This window comes from Nannobrachium achirus (assembly GCF_963921795.1).
Source record: "Nannobrachium achirus genome assembly, chromosome: 2".
NCBI classification, from domain to species: domain Eukaryota; kingdom Metazoa; phylum Chordata; class Actinopteri; order Myctophiformes; family Myctophidae; genus Nannobrachium; species Nannobrachium achirus.
In genome coordinates, this window is record NC_137811.1 from 78,088,227 (window position 1) to 78,107,543 (window position 19,317).

The 19,317-nt window shown below is 42.1% G+C and overlaps 1 protein-coding gene across 1 annotated transcript; it reads right to left on the bottom strand.

Moving 5' to 3' along the window:
* Window positions 1–439: 439 nt before the first annotated feature.
* On the bottom strand, window positions 440–17,577 carry bnipl (BCL2 interacting protein like; the record flags this gene model as incomplete). The annotated part of the gene is made up of 9 exons (XM_080744558.1): window positions 440–887; window positions 1,659–1,757; window positions 5,686–5,772; window positions 7,337–7,468; window positions 10,298–10,400; window positions 14,241–14,438; window positions 14,944–15,180; window positions 16,125–16,231; window positions 17,537–17,577. The coding sequence occupies 9 exons, from the start codon at window positions 17,575–17,577 to the stop codon at window positions 863–865; spliced, it is 1,029 nt and encodes a 342-aa protein (XP_080600684.1). The 3' UTR covers window positions 440–862.
* Window positions 17,578–19,317: the final 1,740 nt, after the last annotated feature.

The window sequence follows — 19,317 nt, forward strand, 5'->3', positions numbered from 1 at the left end:
TTTTTATTTGTGTTTATTTTATGTTTATTTTGTTGCTGAGTGAGATCAGCAGACACAGTGAAATGCGTGAGATGAAAAATACCTGAGTGAAATGTGCCAATGTCAACCAGAAACATCGGTACGCACACGGACAAAGTGTCCGTGACAAAGACTTGGTCTTGTCCGTGTCAAATTTAAGATTTTCTTTTTTACACTTCATATTTTTAATGTCCTTGTTTTTATCACAAGACCCAATTAGTGAATATCACGCCTCCAGTGTTTCTTCACAACATGTACAGTATGTACAGTATGACACTGATTTACAACACTATTAGGAGTCCAACTACCGTAGTACTGGTGCTTCTCACATGTTTTATTTAAGGAACACCTTAACTCTGAGAGTGAACATATGAACACTCCCAGAGTTACAGAGCTCTCATTCAGATCTTTGTGTGTTTAATGTCCACTCATTTTGTACAGTACAGTTACAGTATGTCCATGGATACATTTGAATTTTAACAATAATGACCACCATAAGACAGCCTGGTGACGACCCCTCTCTGTTCATGTATCACTATTCTTCCACCACCCTGTTCACCGTGTCTTCCATTCCTCCACCTGTCTGTCCAAGTCTTCCATTCCTCCACCTGTCTGTCCAAGTCTTCCATTCCTCCACCTGTCTGTCCAAGTCTTCCATTCCTCCACCTGTCTGTCCAAGTCTTCCATTCCTCCACCTGTCTGTCCAAGTCTTCCATTCCTCCACCTGTCTGTCCAAGTCTTCCATTCCTCCACCTCTCAGTCCAAGTCTTCCATTCCTCCACCTCTCAGTCCAAGTCTTCCATTCCTCCACCTCTCTGTGTCTCCTGTCTCGGGTGGTGTTGCTTCATCTGTTCTGCTCCTCATCAAACCTGGAGAAAGAGGCGGGCGAAATGGAAAAATACAATATCACCACATCTATTACAATATGCTGACTGTGTGTGTGTGTGTGTGTGTGTGTGTGTGTGTGTGTGTGTGTGTGTGTGTGTGTGTGTGTGTGTGTGTGTGTAACTATAGAATAGAGACCATGTAAGGACTATAGAATGTAAGGAGTGACCATTGTTACCTTTCTGTACATCTCCTGTCTATGTATAAATGTGTGTGGGACATGGGGGTTAGGGTTAGGGTTAGGGTTAGGGTTAGGGTGTGGGACATGGGGGTTGGGGTTAGGGTTAGGGTTAGGGTGTGGGACATGGGTGTTTGAGGCTGATGGGGGAAGCAAGAGAGGGAGACGCAAGTCTCTCTCTTCTGTGATGAGATCTACAATAAAGTATGAAGTCTGATTCCTGACAATAAAGTCCTGCATCTTCCTGATCTGTTTAACTTACTTATAGTACATCAAAAACTTCCATTATAGGAACTGCAGGTGGTCCTCATACTTACTGTCTGATGCTCTCAGGGATCTCCAGGTGGTCCTCATACTTACTGTCTGATGCTCTCAGGTGGTCCTCATACTTACTGTCTGATACATTCAGGGATCTCCAGATGGTCCAGAGGTAACTTACTGTCTGATGCTCTCAGGGGTCTGGAGGTGGGTCAGAGGTAACTTACTGTCTGATGCTCTCAGGGGTCTGGAGGTGGGTCAGAGGTAACTTACTGTCTGATACACTCAGGGATCTCCAGGTGGTCCAGAGGTAACTTACTGTCTGATACATTCAGGGATCTCCAGGTGGTCCAGAGGTAACATCTCTGACAGCTCCTGTAGACTCCGCACGAAGCACAACTTCCTGCTGAACTTCTCACTGAGGACAGGAGAACAACAGGTGTCGTCATGACGGTAAATGGTGCATTTATATAGCCTGATTTCAGACTCTACACTGGAGCTTGAGTCTGAAGTTGTCCCCATTCTATTTGATTGAAAAGGGGAGGGGATTTAAAATTTGAAATTCCCAATCACAAGAGATCTGGTGGGAGGGGTTGTGTTTGACTTGTGTACACAAAACATTCCCCCCTCCCCCTCCCCTCTACGACAGGCACCAAACAGGTCATTGTCTTTGATGTTTCATTGATTACAGAGAATCACTAACGAGCTATTCGACATTTGTATGGCTCAATCAATGACTGCAGTTCGGAGCCCTTTTGAAGTTCAAAGGGAGCAATTAAGAGCTCTGGTGAGCCACCCCTCCCTCCACTGTTTCTGTTGATTTTCAAAAGTTAGACCCACCCCTCCCCCGTCTTGCATTGATTTAATTGGTCGGTTTGCAAGACACCGACAGAAAGACGCACGTCATATGACACCTCCAGACCAAGAGAAGCAGTTCACTCAGAGAGTGGGCGGGTCTATTGGCTGGAGCCAGGCAAGCATTTATACAGAGATTGTGCATTGCATTCACCCATTCACTCACACATTCACACATTACATTCACCATTGGGGTTCAGGAAAAAACTGACGATTTAATTTTTTTTAAAGAAAACAATGATTCTTTATGACCTCACACCTGCTCCCAATTTGCCGTGCGGCAGCGGCAATGCGTTTCTTTCCAGATCGAACTCAGTTAAATTTTTGTGTCTTTTCGCATGCTATAAAAACTCGTTCTCCTTTTTTGATCTGCAGTGCAGATTCCACACAGTATTCACTCAATGTGTTTTAATCAAGTTTTAATCAAGCAGCAAACGGGAAAAAAAAAAAAAAAAACACAACGGGTCTGTGTGCAAAGCCCTTCACTCAGGGGGAGCCCGGGATCAAACTGGGAACCTTTTGGAAACCCTCTGTGTTCTTGATTGATTGAAGACTTTATTAGACGTTTGCAAAGAAAAAGGTACAGTTTCATGACGGTACAGTTCACTGGTACAAGGTCTACTGAAAGGAGATCCTTAAAAGACTAAGCTTATTTCCATAGGAAACCATTGAAGTATCTCATATAACATTGAATGACAGACGGACAGAAGTACTATGCAGTAGATATAGTTTAAAAAAGTAAATAAAAATAAAATAAACAGTGCAAAAAATATATACAGTAGGTAAATACAAAGGAGGGTCAGGGGAGGCTGGGCTAGGTTTGTTATTGCCAGTTGCAAACGGCTGCCGCCTGTAAGTGGTTTTTCAGGGCGATTTTAAAGGATGCTAGGGAACCACACTCCTTTAAGGCCTTCGGTAGGGTGTTCCACATTTTGGTTGTATAGCAGAAGAACGAGTTTGACCCTTTGTTTGAGTTGACTCTGGGTTGAACGTGATCTGTGGCGCTGCCTCTGGTGTTGTAATTGTGGACGTCCTTAACGTTTATAAAGTATTTTGCCAGGTGCATGGGTATCTTAGTGGTGTAGTGTGTGTAATGTAGTTCTAATGACGGTTTCTCTACCCCTGAGCCACTGCCGCCCAATGCATCTCTAGGCATGATTGGTCACCACATCAATCAATCAATCATTCAAACCAATCAGTCAATCGTTTGTTCATTCATTTATGAAACAAAGGGAAAACCAGTCAAACTGTCAATGAATGTTCAGTCTGTCTTTTAGTGGCCTCGAACTTTCATGGACCCCCATAACCAGGGACGTGCTGGCCATTGGGAAAACCGGGGCAACCCCCCAACGGCCGGTTCATTCCCAGCCGGTCCAGGCCGGCCATTAGGAAAAAATAAATAAATAAAATGTCGGCCTTGGTTCCATTTTGGGGGCTGGGCGGCCAACAAAGTTTCAAATTTGTAAAAATTTTAGCAAAGCAAAGCCCTGCTTCATCATACAAGGCCGTTGCACAAAAGTAGTGAAAACAGCAGATCTACAAGCACACGACAACGCCTTGTTGTATGCTTGTAGATCGGCTGTTTTCACTAGTTTAAATCATTTTTAAAATGATAAATACAAAACAAACGGTTTTGGACATATAAGGTTTCCACCCGACAACGACGAAATATAACAAAAATAATAAAAAAAATGAGGGCCTCTCCAACTCTTTTTCCCGGGCTGAATCAGGGGCCCAGCACGTCCCTGCCCATAACTGAGACTTACAGGCATGTGGGGGTCCATGGACCCCCATAACTGAGACTTACAGGCATGTGTGGGTCCATGGACCCCCATAACTGAGACTTACAGGCATGTTGGGGTCCATTTACTCCCTCAAGGAACACAGAGGGTCTTTGGCAGAACCCCTGTTCTATGCAAGGGTCCCCAGATGATTAGCTTAGCGTGCAACATAGTTTTCTCACTTAAACAGGGCATCTGCACATTTCTAAAGTGACAATTTGATGACTTTTAAGACCCTTTTTGTACACCAAATTGACCAAATATGGTGCAAGACAGACAAACATTGTGAAAATAGCTAATCTACAAGCTCACAGCGTGACGTTGTGAGCTTGTAAGCAGGGCAGGACTGGGACACAACCGGTGTGAACCCAACATAGAAGATCTACAAGCCCACGACGCGTCGAGGCAGCGATGCGTTGTGGGCTTGTATGCCTTTAAATGTTTGGGTGGGACTCCTGGGCCACGGTAGCCTGTGATTGGGCTACTAGGCCAGTATAGAGGGTATCCAGTCCACTGGGACCCGCCCCCTAATCTAGACTGAGTGGTAAAACATTGAGCAGCTTGGAGCATTGGAGTTTGGAAGTGCTCGTTGCAAATCACTCAACGGCCCTGCATACCACCTGTTTCTAATTTGCACATAATGCAGGAGGCAGCAGGATGTTGTGTTGATGAAAACGAGTGCTTCCAAACTTTGACACTTGGAAAAATAAAAACCTGCACAGAATGTCTTGACAGAAAGAAGCTCATAACATGCCTATGGTGGATTTTTATGAAACAAAAACTTTGCAGATAGAAAGAGGATAATTCAAGCTTTCAGTACAGCCGCAATGTTGGTGAGTTAACTTTGTTTAATACAATCAGATAGGACTTTTCTGTTTGGATGTATGGGCTGTCAATGGCAGAAATTTGTGTTTTGCCACTCAGTAGGCGTTCCCACATAACTTCCAGCAACAGTGAGAATGGATATTGTATATAATGTACAGTACAGTCTACTGTCTGAATGGATGCTGTGTGTGTGTGAGATGTGTGGTTTTGTACATGTTCTGTTTACTCTGTCCATTAAATCTGGGTCAACAGAACTGTGAAGAAGTAGATGATAAATCAATCGGTCAATCGGACAAATGGTTCCAGAGCAAGAGCAGAATGAATCAACTCTGCTCCCTCATTCTTTACAATGAAGTGTAATGTCGCTAACAGCCACACGATTTGTTTTTCCTCCTTTGATCAAAAGACATCAAAGACGTCATTGGCATTCTATGAGTTAAAGATACCTTATGAAAGGAGAGGTTAAAGTTACCTTATGAAAGGTTAAAGTTACCTTATGAAAGGAGAGGTTAAAGTTACCTTATGAAAGGAGAGGTTAAAGTTACCTTATGAAAGGTTAAAGTTACCTTATGAAAGGAGAGGTTAAAGTTACCTTATGAGAGGTTAAAGGTACCTTATGAAAGGTTAAAGTTACCTTATGAAAGGTTAAAGTTACCTTATGAAAGGAGAGGTTAAAGTTACCTTATGAGAGGTTAAAGTTACTTTATGAAAGGTTAAAGTTACCTTATGAAAGGTTAAAGTTACCTTATGAAAGGAGAGGTTAAAGTTACCTTATGAAAGGTTAAAGTTACCTTATGAAAGGTTAAAGTTACCTTATGAAAGGTTAAAGTTACCTTATGAAAGGAGAGGTTAAAGTTACCTTATGAAAGGAGAGGTTAAAGTTACCTTATGAAAGGCTTGACCAGCATGATGAGAGCTTTGATGTACCAGGCAGGATGAACCACAAACAGTCCCTTCAGGTCCTTCTTCAACCTGACACACACACACACACACACACACACACACACACACACACACACACACACACACACACACACACACACACACACACACACACACACACACACACACACACACACACACACGATAATAAATAAACCTTAATATGTATTGTTAGTCCAACTGAGTCATAATTAGGAGAAGAATATTTTGAATGAAGCAAACTGACCTTTGAGCACAAAACAAAATACTAATTAAAGTGGATTCTGTTAACATACAAAAACGTGTCCTGCTGCTACAGGATTAGTAAAGGTAAATTGTTGAATACATTTTTATAACACACACATTTCACTAGAATAACAACAATCATTATGTCACCTGTACCAGGTTCACCACAGTGAGTTGGAAAAGTAGGTGAACAAAACAAAAACTAAAAAAGGACTTCTTTGATGATATGGTCTCTAAACTCTAAACACAATCCAGACCAGCTCATAACGCCTCACATTGCAACTGGTTGTGAGCTTGGAGATCTGCTGTTGTTGCCAAAATGTTTGCCAATTATGACCTGCCCAGAATAAGGACGCTAGGCTTCATGTGATATAATAAACCAGTAAGACTCCCTAATAGGGAGATAAGCGTGATTTTAGGGCAAAATCTGTTGGAGCAGTGTCCAAAAATGTGTTTGAAAAAATCGTCCTGAAGGTGGGGCTAAATGGGACAGATCCATGTTGATGACATGAGTGTAGATATTCAGCCCGAGCCCGACGGGTCTGTGCGGGCCGGGCCGGGCTAAAATGTCCACATATATGTCGGGTTTTGGGTCGGGTCTGGCTTTTATAATCCGGTAGGCAAGCGCAGCGCAGTATCATGTCTCTGTGTAAACTGCGCGCTCATAACTCTATGGCTGCACCGCTGCGCTGTTGCGCAACTTGCGTGAGTGTGTGTGACTGTGCTGTGTGTGGCTGGCTGGCTGCTGTGGCGTGTGCATGCATGCGCTGCCAGCGCTGGTCGAGCAGAGCAGAGCGGAGGACATGGTTGAAACAGTCCACAGACACTTTTTGTATCCTAATAATCATAATAGACGTTGTGTGAACGTTGTAGCTTTAACAGCCTGTACGCCTGCTGCCTGATTTAGCGGCGGCCGTCAGCTGTGTTTTCCAGCAAGGCTTTTTGATTGATTGATTGAAGAATTAGCCTCCGATGTTTATTTGTTCCATAATTAGCACGGTACTTGCTACAATGTCTTGTAATCTATCTATAAATGCGACAAATCTCTGTCTGCGTGTCTGTGTATATGTAATCCGCGTATCTCGAGAACCGTACGTCCCACCGACTTCAGATGCAGTGCCGGGCCTCGACCCGACCCGACGCGTGGTTTTCCCGAACCGGCACAAAGCGTTCGGAATCTCCTTATGCAGATCTGATTGTTGACATCAGGGTGTTCCGGAGGAAATCGGCGCAAGCGCTGACTCATTGTGACATCACTTCATAAAAGTCTCAATTATGTATCGGGCCGCTTTGGGCCGAGCCCGGGCTGCCCTTCTGTCGGGCTGGGTTGGGCCGGCGCACTAAGCTCTATAATAAACAGTCTACTGACCTTCTGTCTATAGAGGTGTAGCACTGACGCAGCCATTTCATAGCAGGCATCTTGTTCCTGGGAGCCATTCCACACAGATAGACCAGCACGTAGTCCTCTGACACCATGAGGTCCAGGGTCCCCACGATGTACCTGGACCACACACACACACACACACACACACACACACACACACACACACACACACACACACAAAGACACACACACACACACACACACACACACACACACACACACACACACACACACACACACACACACACACACACACACACACACACACACACACACACACAAGGGCATTAACGAAAATAAAGTCGACTCCCACCAGAGAAAGTCGAAGTTGAAAAAAACGTTCTATTGTGAAAATAGCAGATCTACAGGCTCACAACGCCTCGCGATGCGAGGCTGCCTCTATATATTTGACAATTTGGACAATGTTTAATTCGCCATTTTAAAGGTATTGAAAAGTCCTTAAACTGTCACTTTATAAATGTGCAGATACCCTCTATACACTTAAACTTTATGTTGGTTTGTTTACAGTTGAGTGAGAAAACAATGTTTCACATTAAGTTAACCATCTGGGGACCCCCCAAAATAATTCACCGTTTGTCAGCCTTCTGATTAGTCCCTGAGACTCCCTGACTGGCCAACCAGAAAAATACATTCACTTTTTGCAAGTGGGGGTGGAGTTCTGAAGTCGGAGAAAGTGGCAGCCGTCTTTCACCGGCTGTCCGCACTGCGGAGCACGGCCAGGCCGCTCGCGACCATAGCGTTTGCGATCATTGTAATGAATAAGCTTCAACAGACTAGTTCACATGGACCTTATCAATGTAACTAAGAGTTACGATTGGGTACATATATTTTAAATGGGCAGAATTACGAAAAGCCAGCCTATTATGTGAGGAGAACTATAATCTGGCTGTCCTCTTCCTACCCAAGATGCAATGCGCTTTCTCTTTCTATTTCTATTCTCTCTCTGATCCAGAGGATTAAACTAATTAAAACATATATTTTCGGGGGAAAACTACTGTTTTGCTATGTAATTACTGTACCTTTTTCTTCCCTTTTTATTAATATCACGTAGATGTGTTTTTGGGGTACTTTATATAGCTGTAATGAGGCTATGAAAAAATAAAAAATCACACCCGTGTGAACTGAGCGGTGGTCGTGGAGGCTGTGCAACAGCACTACTGGGTGGGTGCAGCGGGGTTAGTGTGCTTTACAATGCTGTAGTTTCTTCACACACTCTAATTTATTTGACCCTAAAACATTCAGTTTGTTAATAATTATAATAATACTTGACCACACATGCTGACCCACCCTTCCCCCCTGTGTGTGTGTGTGTGTGTGTGTGTGTGTGTGTGTGTGTGTGTGTGTGTGTGTGTGTGTGTGTGTGTGTGTGTGTGTGTGTGAGAGAGAGAACAACAGCGCCCCTCCCTTAACATGTGTGGTCAGAAAAGGTACTGCAGGCTTGAGGCTACATACACGGACAGCCGGACGGCCGGACGGACGGACGGACGGATACCCACACACACGGCCACGTATAGGAGACGGTGTGACCACCGCTCAAAAATCCCATTCACTGCAACTATAAAATAATCTGCAATGGGTGATTCTGTCCCACTGGGATTAAACAAATGAAAACATGTATTTTCGGGGAAACCCCCTGTTTTGCAATGTAACTACTGTACCTGTGTCTTCCCTTTTTATTAATATCACCTAGATGTTTTTCCTTTGGTACTTTATATAGCTGTAATGAGGCTATGAAAAAATAAAAAAATCCCATTCACTGCCACTATAAAAACAATCTGCCCAGGGTTAATGTCCCACCATAGTAACAGGGCAGAATGGGGCGGGATTTGCAAAAGCCTGAATTGGGGGGTCGTGTTGTGATGTGATGACGTCATCAAACGATAAAGTCGACTTCAACTCAACTTTTTACTGAGTCGAGTCGACTTGCAAAAATCACAATTCGTTAATGCCCTAACACACACGCACGCACGCACGCACGCACGCACGCACAAAAACACAACACATCAGTACACAAAATCCTACTTAGGGCAGGCCATAACCAGGGAACTTATTTACAAAGATTGTCCAAACAGTTCTGAAATGTAAAAGTATAAATCAGGATTCATGTGGACAGAAATGAAAATCCCACCATGCTGTTTTTGGCCAGGTAGGATGTGAAGTCTTAAAACCGTCTTTAATATGATTTTGGAGCCCTTTTTGTTGCTAGTGTTAAATGGTAAATGGTGCATTTATTTAGCGCTTTTATCCAAGGCGCTTCACATAGATTGTGCATTACATTCACCCATTCACACACATTCATACACCAGTGGCGGAGGAAACCATGCAAGGCACCAACCAGCTCACCGGGAGCAGTTAGGTTCAGAGTCTTGCTCAAGGACTTTCTATTTTATTTATTTTTTTATCATAATTTTTATCCCACGATTTTGCAACCCATTTTTTCACCCAGTGCCAATTGCCTATATGTAATCCTGGGCTCTGCTCTCCCTCTGCCGCGCCTGGGGAGACAACGGACTGACCTCATGCTTCCTTCAATACATGAGCAGTCCAAGTTGTTTCTTTTAAACTGACAGGGGGGATTTCCCTGGTTTGGACGTGGCGCGTGGAAGGAACACGTTATTCCAACCAGTTCCTTTCCCCTCCATCAAGCGCCCCGGCTGGCCAGAGGGAGGCATTATTGAGACCAGGATTACTGCATGTTTTTGTGAGGGTATCAACCCTAGGAGACACGGGGAGAACATGCAAACTCCACACAGAAAGGCCCTATCGCCAACCCCACCTAGGGTGTGGGCGCTGATGACGCGGAGGGAGAAACACGCCCCCAGCACCCACAGCGTCCCCCGGCGGGAATCGAACCCAGGACCTTCTAGCTGTGAGGCGAAGCGCTAACCACTGCGCCATCGTGCCCCCTCTCAAGGACTTTCTCACCTGAACAGGTTGTCCATCACATAGTCGTACTGCTCCACTGAGTTCTCTGGCAGGAAACAGGAGGAGACCAGGATGATGGCTGTCATGTTGTCTCCATAGTAACCTAACAACACAACATAGATGAGTTCTTAGACACAACACATAGTAACCTAACAACACAACATAGATGAGTTCTTAGACACAACACATAGTAACCTAACAACACAACATAGATGAGTTCTTAGACACAACACATAGTAACCTAACAACACAACATAGATGAGTTCTTAGACACAACACATAGTAACCTAACAACAAAACATAGATGAGTTCTTAGATACAACACATAGTAACCTAACAACACAACATAGATGAGTTCTTAGACACAACACATAGTAACCTAACAACACAACATAGATGAGTTCTTAGACACAACACATAGTAACCTAACAACAAAACATAGATGAGTTCTTAGACACAACACATAGTAACCTAACAACACAACATAGATGAGTTCTTAGACACAACACATAGTAACCTAACAACAAGACATAGATGAGTTCTTAGACACAACACATAGTAACCTAACAACACAACATAGATGAGTTCTTAGACACAACACATAGTAACCTAACAACACAACATAGATGAGTTCTTAGACACAACACATAGTAACCTAACAACACAACATAGATGAGTTCTTAGACACAACACATAGTAACCTAACAACAAAACATAGATGAGTTCTTAGATACAACACATAGTAACCTAACAACAAGACAGATGAGTTCTTAGACACAACACATAGTAACCTAACAACAAGACATAGATGAGTTCTTAGACACAACACAACCTAACAACACAACATAGATGAGTTCTTAGACACAACACATAGTAACCTAACAACAAGACATAGATGAGTTCTTAGACACAACACATAGTAACCTAACAACACAACATAGATGAGTTCTTAGACACAACACATAGTAACCTAACAAGCACATAGATGAGTTCTTAGACACAACACATAGTAACCTAACAACAAGACATAGATGAGTTCTTAGACACAACACATAGTAACCTAACAACAAAACATAGATGAGTTCTTAGACACAACACATAGTAACCTAACAACAAGACATAGATGAGTTCTTAGACACAACACATAGTAACCTAACAACAAAACATAGATGAGTTCTTAGACACAACACATAGTAACCTAACAACAAAACATAGATGAGTTCTTAGACACAACACATAGTAACCTAACAACACAACATAGATGAGTTCTTAGACACAACACATAGTAACCTAACAACAAAACATAGATGAGTTCTTAGATACAACACATAGTAACCTAACAACAAGACAGATGAGTTCTTAGACACAACACATAGTAACCTAACAACACAACATAGATGAGTTCTTAGACACAACACATAGTAACCTAACAACAAGACATAGATGAGTTCTTAGACACAACACATAGTAACCTAACAACACAACATAGATGAGTTCTTAGACACAACACATAGTAACCTAACAACACAACATAGATGAGTTCTTAGACACAACACATAGTAACCTAACAACAAGACATAGATGAGTTCTTAGACACAACACATAGTAACCTAACAACAAGACATAGATGAGTTCTTAGACAAAACACATAGTAACCTAACAACAAGACATAGATGAGTTCTTAGACACAACACATAGTAACCTAACAACAAGACATAGATGTGTTCTTAGACACAACACATAGTAACCTAACAACAAGACATAGATGAGTTCTTAGACACAACACATAGTAACCTAACAACAAGACATAGATGAGTTCTTAGACACAACACATAGTAACCTAACAACAAGACATAGATGAGTTCTTAGACACAACACATAGTAACCTAACAACAAGACATAGATGTGTTCTTAGACACAACACATAGTAACCTAACAAGCACATAGATGAGTTCTTAGACACAACACATAGTAACCTAACAACACAACATAGATGAGTTCTTAGACACAACACATAGTAACCTAACAACAAGACATAGATGAGTTCTTAGACACAACACATAGTAACCTAACAACAAGACATAGATGAGTTCTTAGACACAACACATAGTAACCTAACAACACAACATAGATGAGTTCTTAGACACAACACATAGTAACCTAACAAGCACATAGATGAGTTCTTAGACACAACACATAGTAACCTAACAACAAGACATAGATGAGTTCTTAGACACAACACATAGTAACCTAACAACAAGACATAGATGTGTTCTTAGACACAACACATAGTAACCTAACAAGCACATAGATGAGTTCTTAGACACAACACATAGTAACCTAACAAGCACATAGATGAGTTCTTAGACACAACACATAGTAACCTAACAACAAAACATAGATGAGTTCTTAGACACAACACATAGTAACCTAACAACAAGACATAGATGAGTTCTTAGACAACAACACATAGTAACCTAACAACACAACATAGATGAGTTCTTAGACACAACACATAGTAACCTAACAAGCACATAGATGAGTTCTTAGACACAACACATAGTAACCTAACAAGCACATAGATGAGTTCTTAGACACAACACATAGTAACCTAACAACAAGACATAGATGAGTTCTTAGACACAACACATAGTAACCTAACAACACAACATAGATGAGTTCTTAGACAACACATAGTAACCTAACAACAAGACATAGATGAGTTCTTAGACACAACACAACCTAACAACAAAACATAGATGAGTTCTTAGACACAACACATAGTAACCTAACAACAAAACATAGATGAGTTCTTAGACACAACACATAGTAACCTAACAACAAGACATAGATGAGTTCTTAGACACAACACAACCTAACAACAAAACATAGATGAGTTCTTAGACACAACACATAGTAACCTAACAACAAAACATAGATGAGTTCTTAGACACAACACATAGTAACCTAACAACAAAACATAGATGAGTTCTTAGACACAACACATAGTAACCTAACAACAAGACATAGATGAGTTCTTAGACACAACACATAGTAACCTAACAAGCACATAGATGAGTTCTTAGACACAACACATAGTAACCTAACAACAAAACATAGATGAGTTCTTAGACACAACACATAGTAACCTAACAACAAAACATAGATGAGTTCTTAGACACAACACATAGTAACCTAACAACAAGACATAGATGAGTTCTTAGACACAACACATAGTAACCTAACAACAAGACATAGATGAGTTCTTAGACACAACACAACCTAACAACAAAACATAGATGATGCACAGATGATGCAAGAGTTATCAGTGGTTCTGATATATTATTGATATATTATATACCTGACGAGCACTAAGAGTTGAGGCATTACATTTTGTATAACAAAGTTCACAGTAGCACAGTTAGGCAGTTCTACATTAACACAGTAACACAGTTCTGCTATTTTCACAATTTCTGCCTCTAAAATTTGACCAATGTTTAATTTGTCATTTTAGAGGTGTTAAAAAAGTCCTTAAATTGTCACTTTAGAAATGTGCAGATACCCTCTATACACTTAAACTTTATGCTGGTTTGTTTACTGTGTCTGTGTTAATGTTGCACATTAAGTTAATCATCTGGGGACCCCCGAAAATAATTTGAAATCAAATACAGATCCATCTAAATCTGCGGTAACTTCTCACTGGACTGCAAGCAACGTATTGTTACTCCCATTTCACTAGGTCTTTAAAGAAGTATTGTTACTCCCATTTCACTAGGTCTTTAAAGGTGATGTAAGATGTCCTATCACCTCCATGGGGACAGGACCTGCAGATACGGCTGCAGGACAGTCATGTTGACGTGGTAGGACTCACCTCCATGTGACAGGACCTGCAGGTATGGCTGCAGTAGGGCTGCAGTAGGCTGCAGTAGGCTGCAGGACTCACCTCCATGTGACAGGACCTGCAGGTAGGGCTGCAGGACAGACATGTTGACATGGTATTCCTGTCCCGCCATGCAGAACCTCCTCCATCGCTGCCCCCTGCTGTCCACCTGGTCCAACTCCACCCCGCCGCCGCTAGGCTCCGCCTCCTCCTCCACGGCCCCGCCCACGGCCTGGCCCCGCCCCAGGCGAGGGAGCTCGTCTGCCAATCACAGGAGGGGAAAGGTTTTATTATTTTATTAGAGAGGTGGAGCCATAGAGGAGCACCTAGACTAGAGAGAGGAGCGGTTTGCACCACTCAAAAATATCACCTGACCCTACCTTTAATGATACTTTAAAATACTGTTATAGTAATAGTTACTGTGGTTGCCAGACTATAATTGTTCTAGTCCTTAACCCTACCTTTAATGATACTTTAAAATACTGTTATAGTAATAGTTACTGTGGTTGCCAGACTTTATTGTTCGTCCGGCCATTATTTTATTACGGTCAACTTAGCCAATCAGGAAGCCATTACAGAGTAAGTCCATTGAGTTAGGGTTAGATTTGCACACATGTTCACAACTTTTTCAAAAATAGCAGATCTACAAGCTCACAGCACGGCACTCTGTGCCGCGCTGTGAACTTGTATATCTGCTATTTTTCACTGGTTAAAGCATTCAATCATTCTAGGCCTGAATGGGTTAATAATTGCAGGTTTCTCTCACCCTCCCAGAACTCCAGGTCATGTGTGAGGTCAGGGAAGGAATATGATTGGCTGTCGGAGGGGGAGGGCGTGTCCAGGCCGTCCAGGTTGATGTCCAGAGAGGGCGTGTCTGGGGGCGTGTCTGAGAGGCCGGCGGCCGAGAGCACCGGCGAATCACAGTGCAGCATGCTGCTGAGGGCGGGAGCTGCCGCCAAACGCTTCTTGGCTGTCCCTGATAGGCTGAGGCTGGTGGGCGGAGCTAAGGGAAAGTGAGGAAGATGAAGATGTTTTATACTTAAACGTTCGCTGACAAAAAAAAACTCATTTATTTGCTAATATTTTGATGATGTCATTGTAACAACAGTAACTAGAAATGTACTCTGTCGAGGTGCCATCTTGCTCCTTGCGCACAAGTTAGGGCATTCACCAAATATTCGAATATCAAAGTCACTATTCAATGTTGTTCACCGAAGTTGAATATTCGTTTATTTTTTATTTTTATTGTTTTCTCTTTAAAAGTATATATTTTATAAAGCTAGATAGGAAGTCATAAGAATGAGTTGTCAATGCCCCTGGTGCATGAATTTGTTAATGCTCTATACCAGGGCTTCTCAAACCTTTTTAGGCCGTGACCCCCAAAATAAATATATTTGAACTGGGGACCCCCACACTGACAAGCACTTGGAATTGTAGGTATTACATTTAATGTGACTCGGTTCCACAGATAAATATTGTGAAAATAGCAGATCTACATGCTCATGTAGATCTGCTATCTTCACTATGTTTGCCTCTTGCTTACTTAATATTTGACAGTTTGGCCAGTCCTGTCGAATATTCGACTATTCGAATACTTTGAGGTCGAATAATTCGAATACTAAAAATCACTATTCGTGAAAGCCCTAGCACAAGTAGGCCCTGATTGGGCTGTATACGGTCTTAAACAAGAGAGGACACCAACATACATTATACACTGTACATAACCGGGCCGATCGCAGTATAGTAATAATGAGGGGGAAAAAATTCAGATGTCCTTTTTGAATGCCCTCAGAGTTATGGTGCTATGGGTCCTTTGTCATTAAAAGGATTACAAATATTCATCTAAATGGAAATGAGCGACAGGGAATAAACAAATAATTGTGATGAACTGCAGCATGGCTGCACCCAGGGGATGGGAGAGTCGGTGTGTCTGTGGGGGATTCTCACCTGGTCTGTCTGTGGGGGGATTTTCCTGGTCTTCCAATGGACTGTGGGGGTCCTCAGGCAGACTGTGGGGGTCCTCAGGCAGACTGTGGGGGTCCTCAGGCAGTGGTCTGCAGCACAAACACAAACACACTTAAGACAAATATAGCGTTGTTGTTGTTGTTGTTGTTGTTGTTGTTGTTGTTGTCGGGTGGAAACCTTGTATGTCCAAAACTGTTCTTTTTGTATTCATCATTTTAAAAAATGATTTAAACTAGTGAGAATAGCAGATCTACAAGCACACAACGATGCGAGGCGTTGTGTGCTTGTAGATCTGCTACACTACTTTTGTGTGGCAGTCTTGTATGATGAAGCAGGGCCTTTACCTTACGAAAACATTTACAAATGTGGAACTTGGATATGCGAGGTTTCTGCCCGACGGTGACGATAGGCTACTCTTGTGTAAAACAAGACAAGACACCAATAATAATGTAATGATCAAATCATTTTACCTTACATTTTGTCAGCAAAAATAGATAAATACATCTTTGGAATTAATTTGCGCTTTGAATTGATACACTTATAGTTAAACAATATTGGGGAGTCTCCCCTGTGATATCAAGTAAGGAGGTCTAAACCAATTTATTTTAAAATCTTGAAGCCGATTTAAGTTTAGACTTTTAGTTAAATGGATATTCCACTTTCAACAGGGAAACAGCTTATGGGCTTTTCTCCACATACACACCCATTGTAACTTCAAACTCCATTTTAACCATGATAGATTCATTAAAAACACCCATTATCTTTTCTAGTGACTCATAATACCCTCCTAATACGTGAGCAGGCTGTGTTTTTTTTATAACCTTTGGCATGTATTTTTAATAATTATTTGGGAAAATGGAAAAAAATGAAATACAAAATTATTAAAAATAAATGAAAAAACACTGCCTGCTCACTTATTAGGAGGGTAGTATGGGTCACCAGAAAAAAATAAATGGCGTTTTTAATGAATCTATCATGGTTAAAATGAAGTTTGAAGTTACAATGGGTCTGTGTGGGGAGAGGCCCTGGGCCTGGAGGGCTTGATAACATAAAATATCTAATATTGAATGAAGCAAATTAAAAACTGTTCAGGGTGTTCATAAAAGACTGATTAGACGATAACATTACCAAAAGTTTTTTTGAATCCCTTTAAATGATAGATAAGCAGTTGGATGTTGTGTCTTCAGATCATTTGTTTTACCAGATTGGATAAAGGTTTTATTCTTTAGCTCTCCTAAAGTGAGCAGGCGATAATTAACGATGACACCGTTGTCACAGCGGGTCATAAATCATCGGGGATTCCCCATGGGGGTCGTGACCCCTATGGGGAATCCCCATAGGGGTCATGACCCCATAGGGGTCACGACCCCGAGCAGGTCAAAGGTCACTGGTACCTAGGAAACTCTTCATCTTGCCATTCCTCCCTCAGCTCCATGTCTGGGATGGGAGTCCTGCACGCGCACGCACGTGCGTGCGTGCACGCACACACACACACACACACACACACACACACACACACACACACACACACACACACACACACACACACACACACACACACACACACACACACACACACACACACACACACACAAGCTCATAATGGTGCCAGAATAATCAACACATCCAATCAATATAAAATCCTCATTACAGTCCGTTACCTCCCCAGAGGAGCCTCTTGTTGGTTTAAAAAAAATACAAATAAAATAAAGCAGGAGAGGAGTTTAGTTTAGCTTTGACCAGGAGGAGGACATATATATATGTATGAATGAATGAATGAATGAATGAGAACTTTATTTCAGACACATCAGCAGGTCCATATGAAAATAAAAACATACAAATACATGAATAAAGTACAAAAGTGAAAAAAGTTAAAAAACTCTAATATAAACATGTGCGCCAATGGCACCATAGTCTGGATGTGAACCGGACAGAGCTGCGTCTTGGGTTACATATAACTGCAATTATATCATTGTCAGACACAGCCACTCTGCACATGAACTTATACATCCAGTGTCTCAGTAGGGCAGGGCAAGTTGGTACCCCCACACTTACAAACATATGACTAGCACTGCAGCTTGGAGGAGCTCTAAGCAGCAACCTCATGCTGTCATTATAGGCCACCATAAGTCGTCTCAGGCTACTTTGTCTATACCTGCACCAAAGGTGAGCCGTATACAAGGGAGTGCAGAAACTTTTGAATAGGGCTATTTTGACAGAGACTGAGCACATGCTAAATTTACGGCACAGCATATTAGCTTGGCCATATAATTTGCGACATTGCCTATATATGTCTTTATCATCTGATAGATCATTTGAGATAACATGTCCAAGGTATTTAACCTCCTTGGATTCACTGAGGATATAAAATAGATATAATATAATATACATATAATAGACCTTATTCACACAGCGGCCATCTTGGATCACATGACTTCCTGGGATAGCAGCCTGCATTACAAACCATTGTGAACAATGGAGCGATGGTCCCAAAATATGACTTCTATTCAACCAATTTCTTTTGACCAAATTGACAAATGGGCAGATGACAACATCAACATCCCCATAAGGATTAAATAGAAGGGTACATCCACAATATTCATGGTAGTTAGGTTGCAGTGTTACTCTGTACAAAGACTTGCTACAGTATGCAGACTAGTGCTTGCTCTGCCATCATATAGTTACTATTACTGTATCGTGATTTTTGCATATTAATCAGGAACAATCTAACAACAAATAGTTAATATGATAGTGGAGCAAGCACTGCACAGATAGCAAGTCTTTGTACACAGTAAGGTTGCAACCGAACTTACCTTGAATATCGTTACCATGGATGTAATCAATCTACTGTAGCCCTTCTATTTAATCCTTTTGGGGATGTTGATGTTGTCATCTGCCCATTTGTCAATTTGGTCAGAAGGAATTGGTTGAACAGAAGTCATATGTTGGGACCATCGCTCCATTGTGAACAATGGTTTGTTATGCAGGTAGGACCGGCTGTAGGACCGGCGGCCGCCGCACGGACCGGCATGTCCCGTCGCGGTAAACTGCCGGTCCGTGCGGTGGTGGCTGCCGCAGCAGTTACCAGCGATGCCGGTCCTACCTACGTTCCTATCGCCGGGCGATGCAGTACGACTGACGGTCCAACTGACGGTCGGCAGGTGCCGGTGCCACA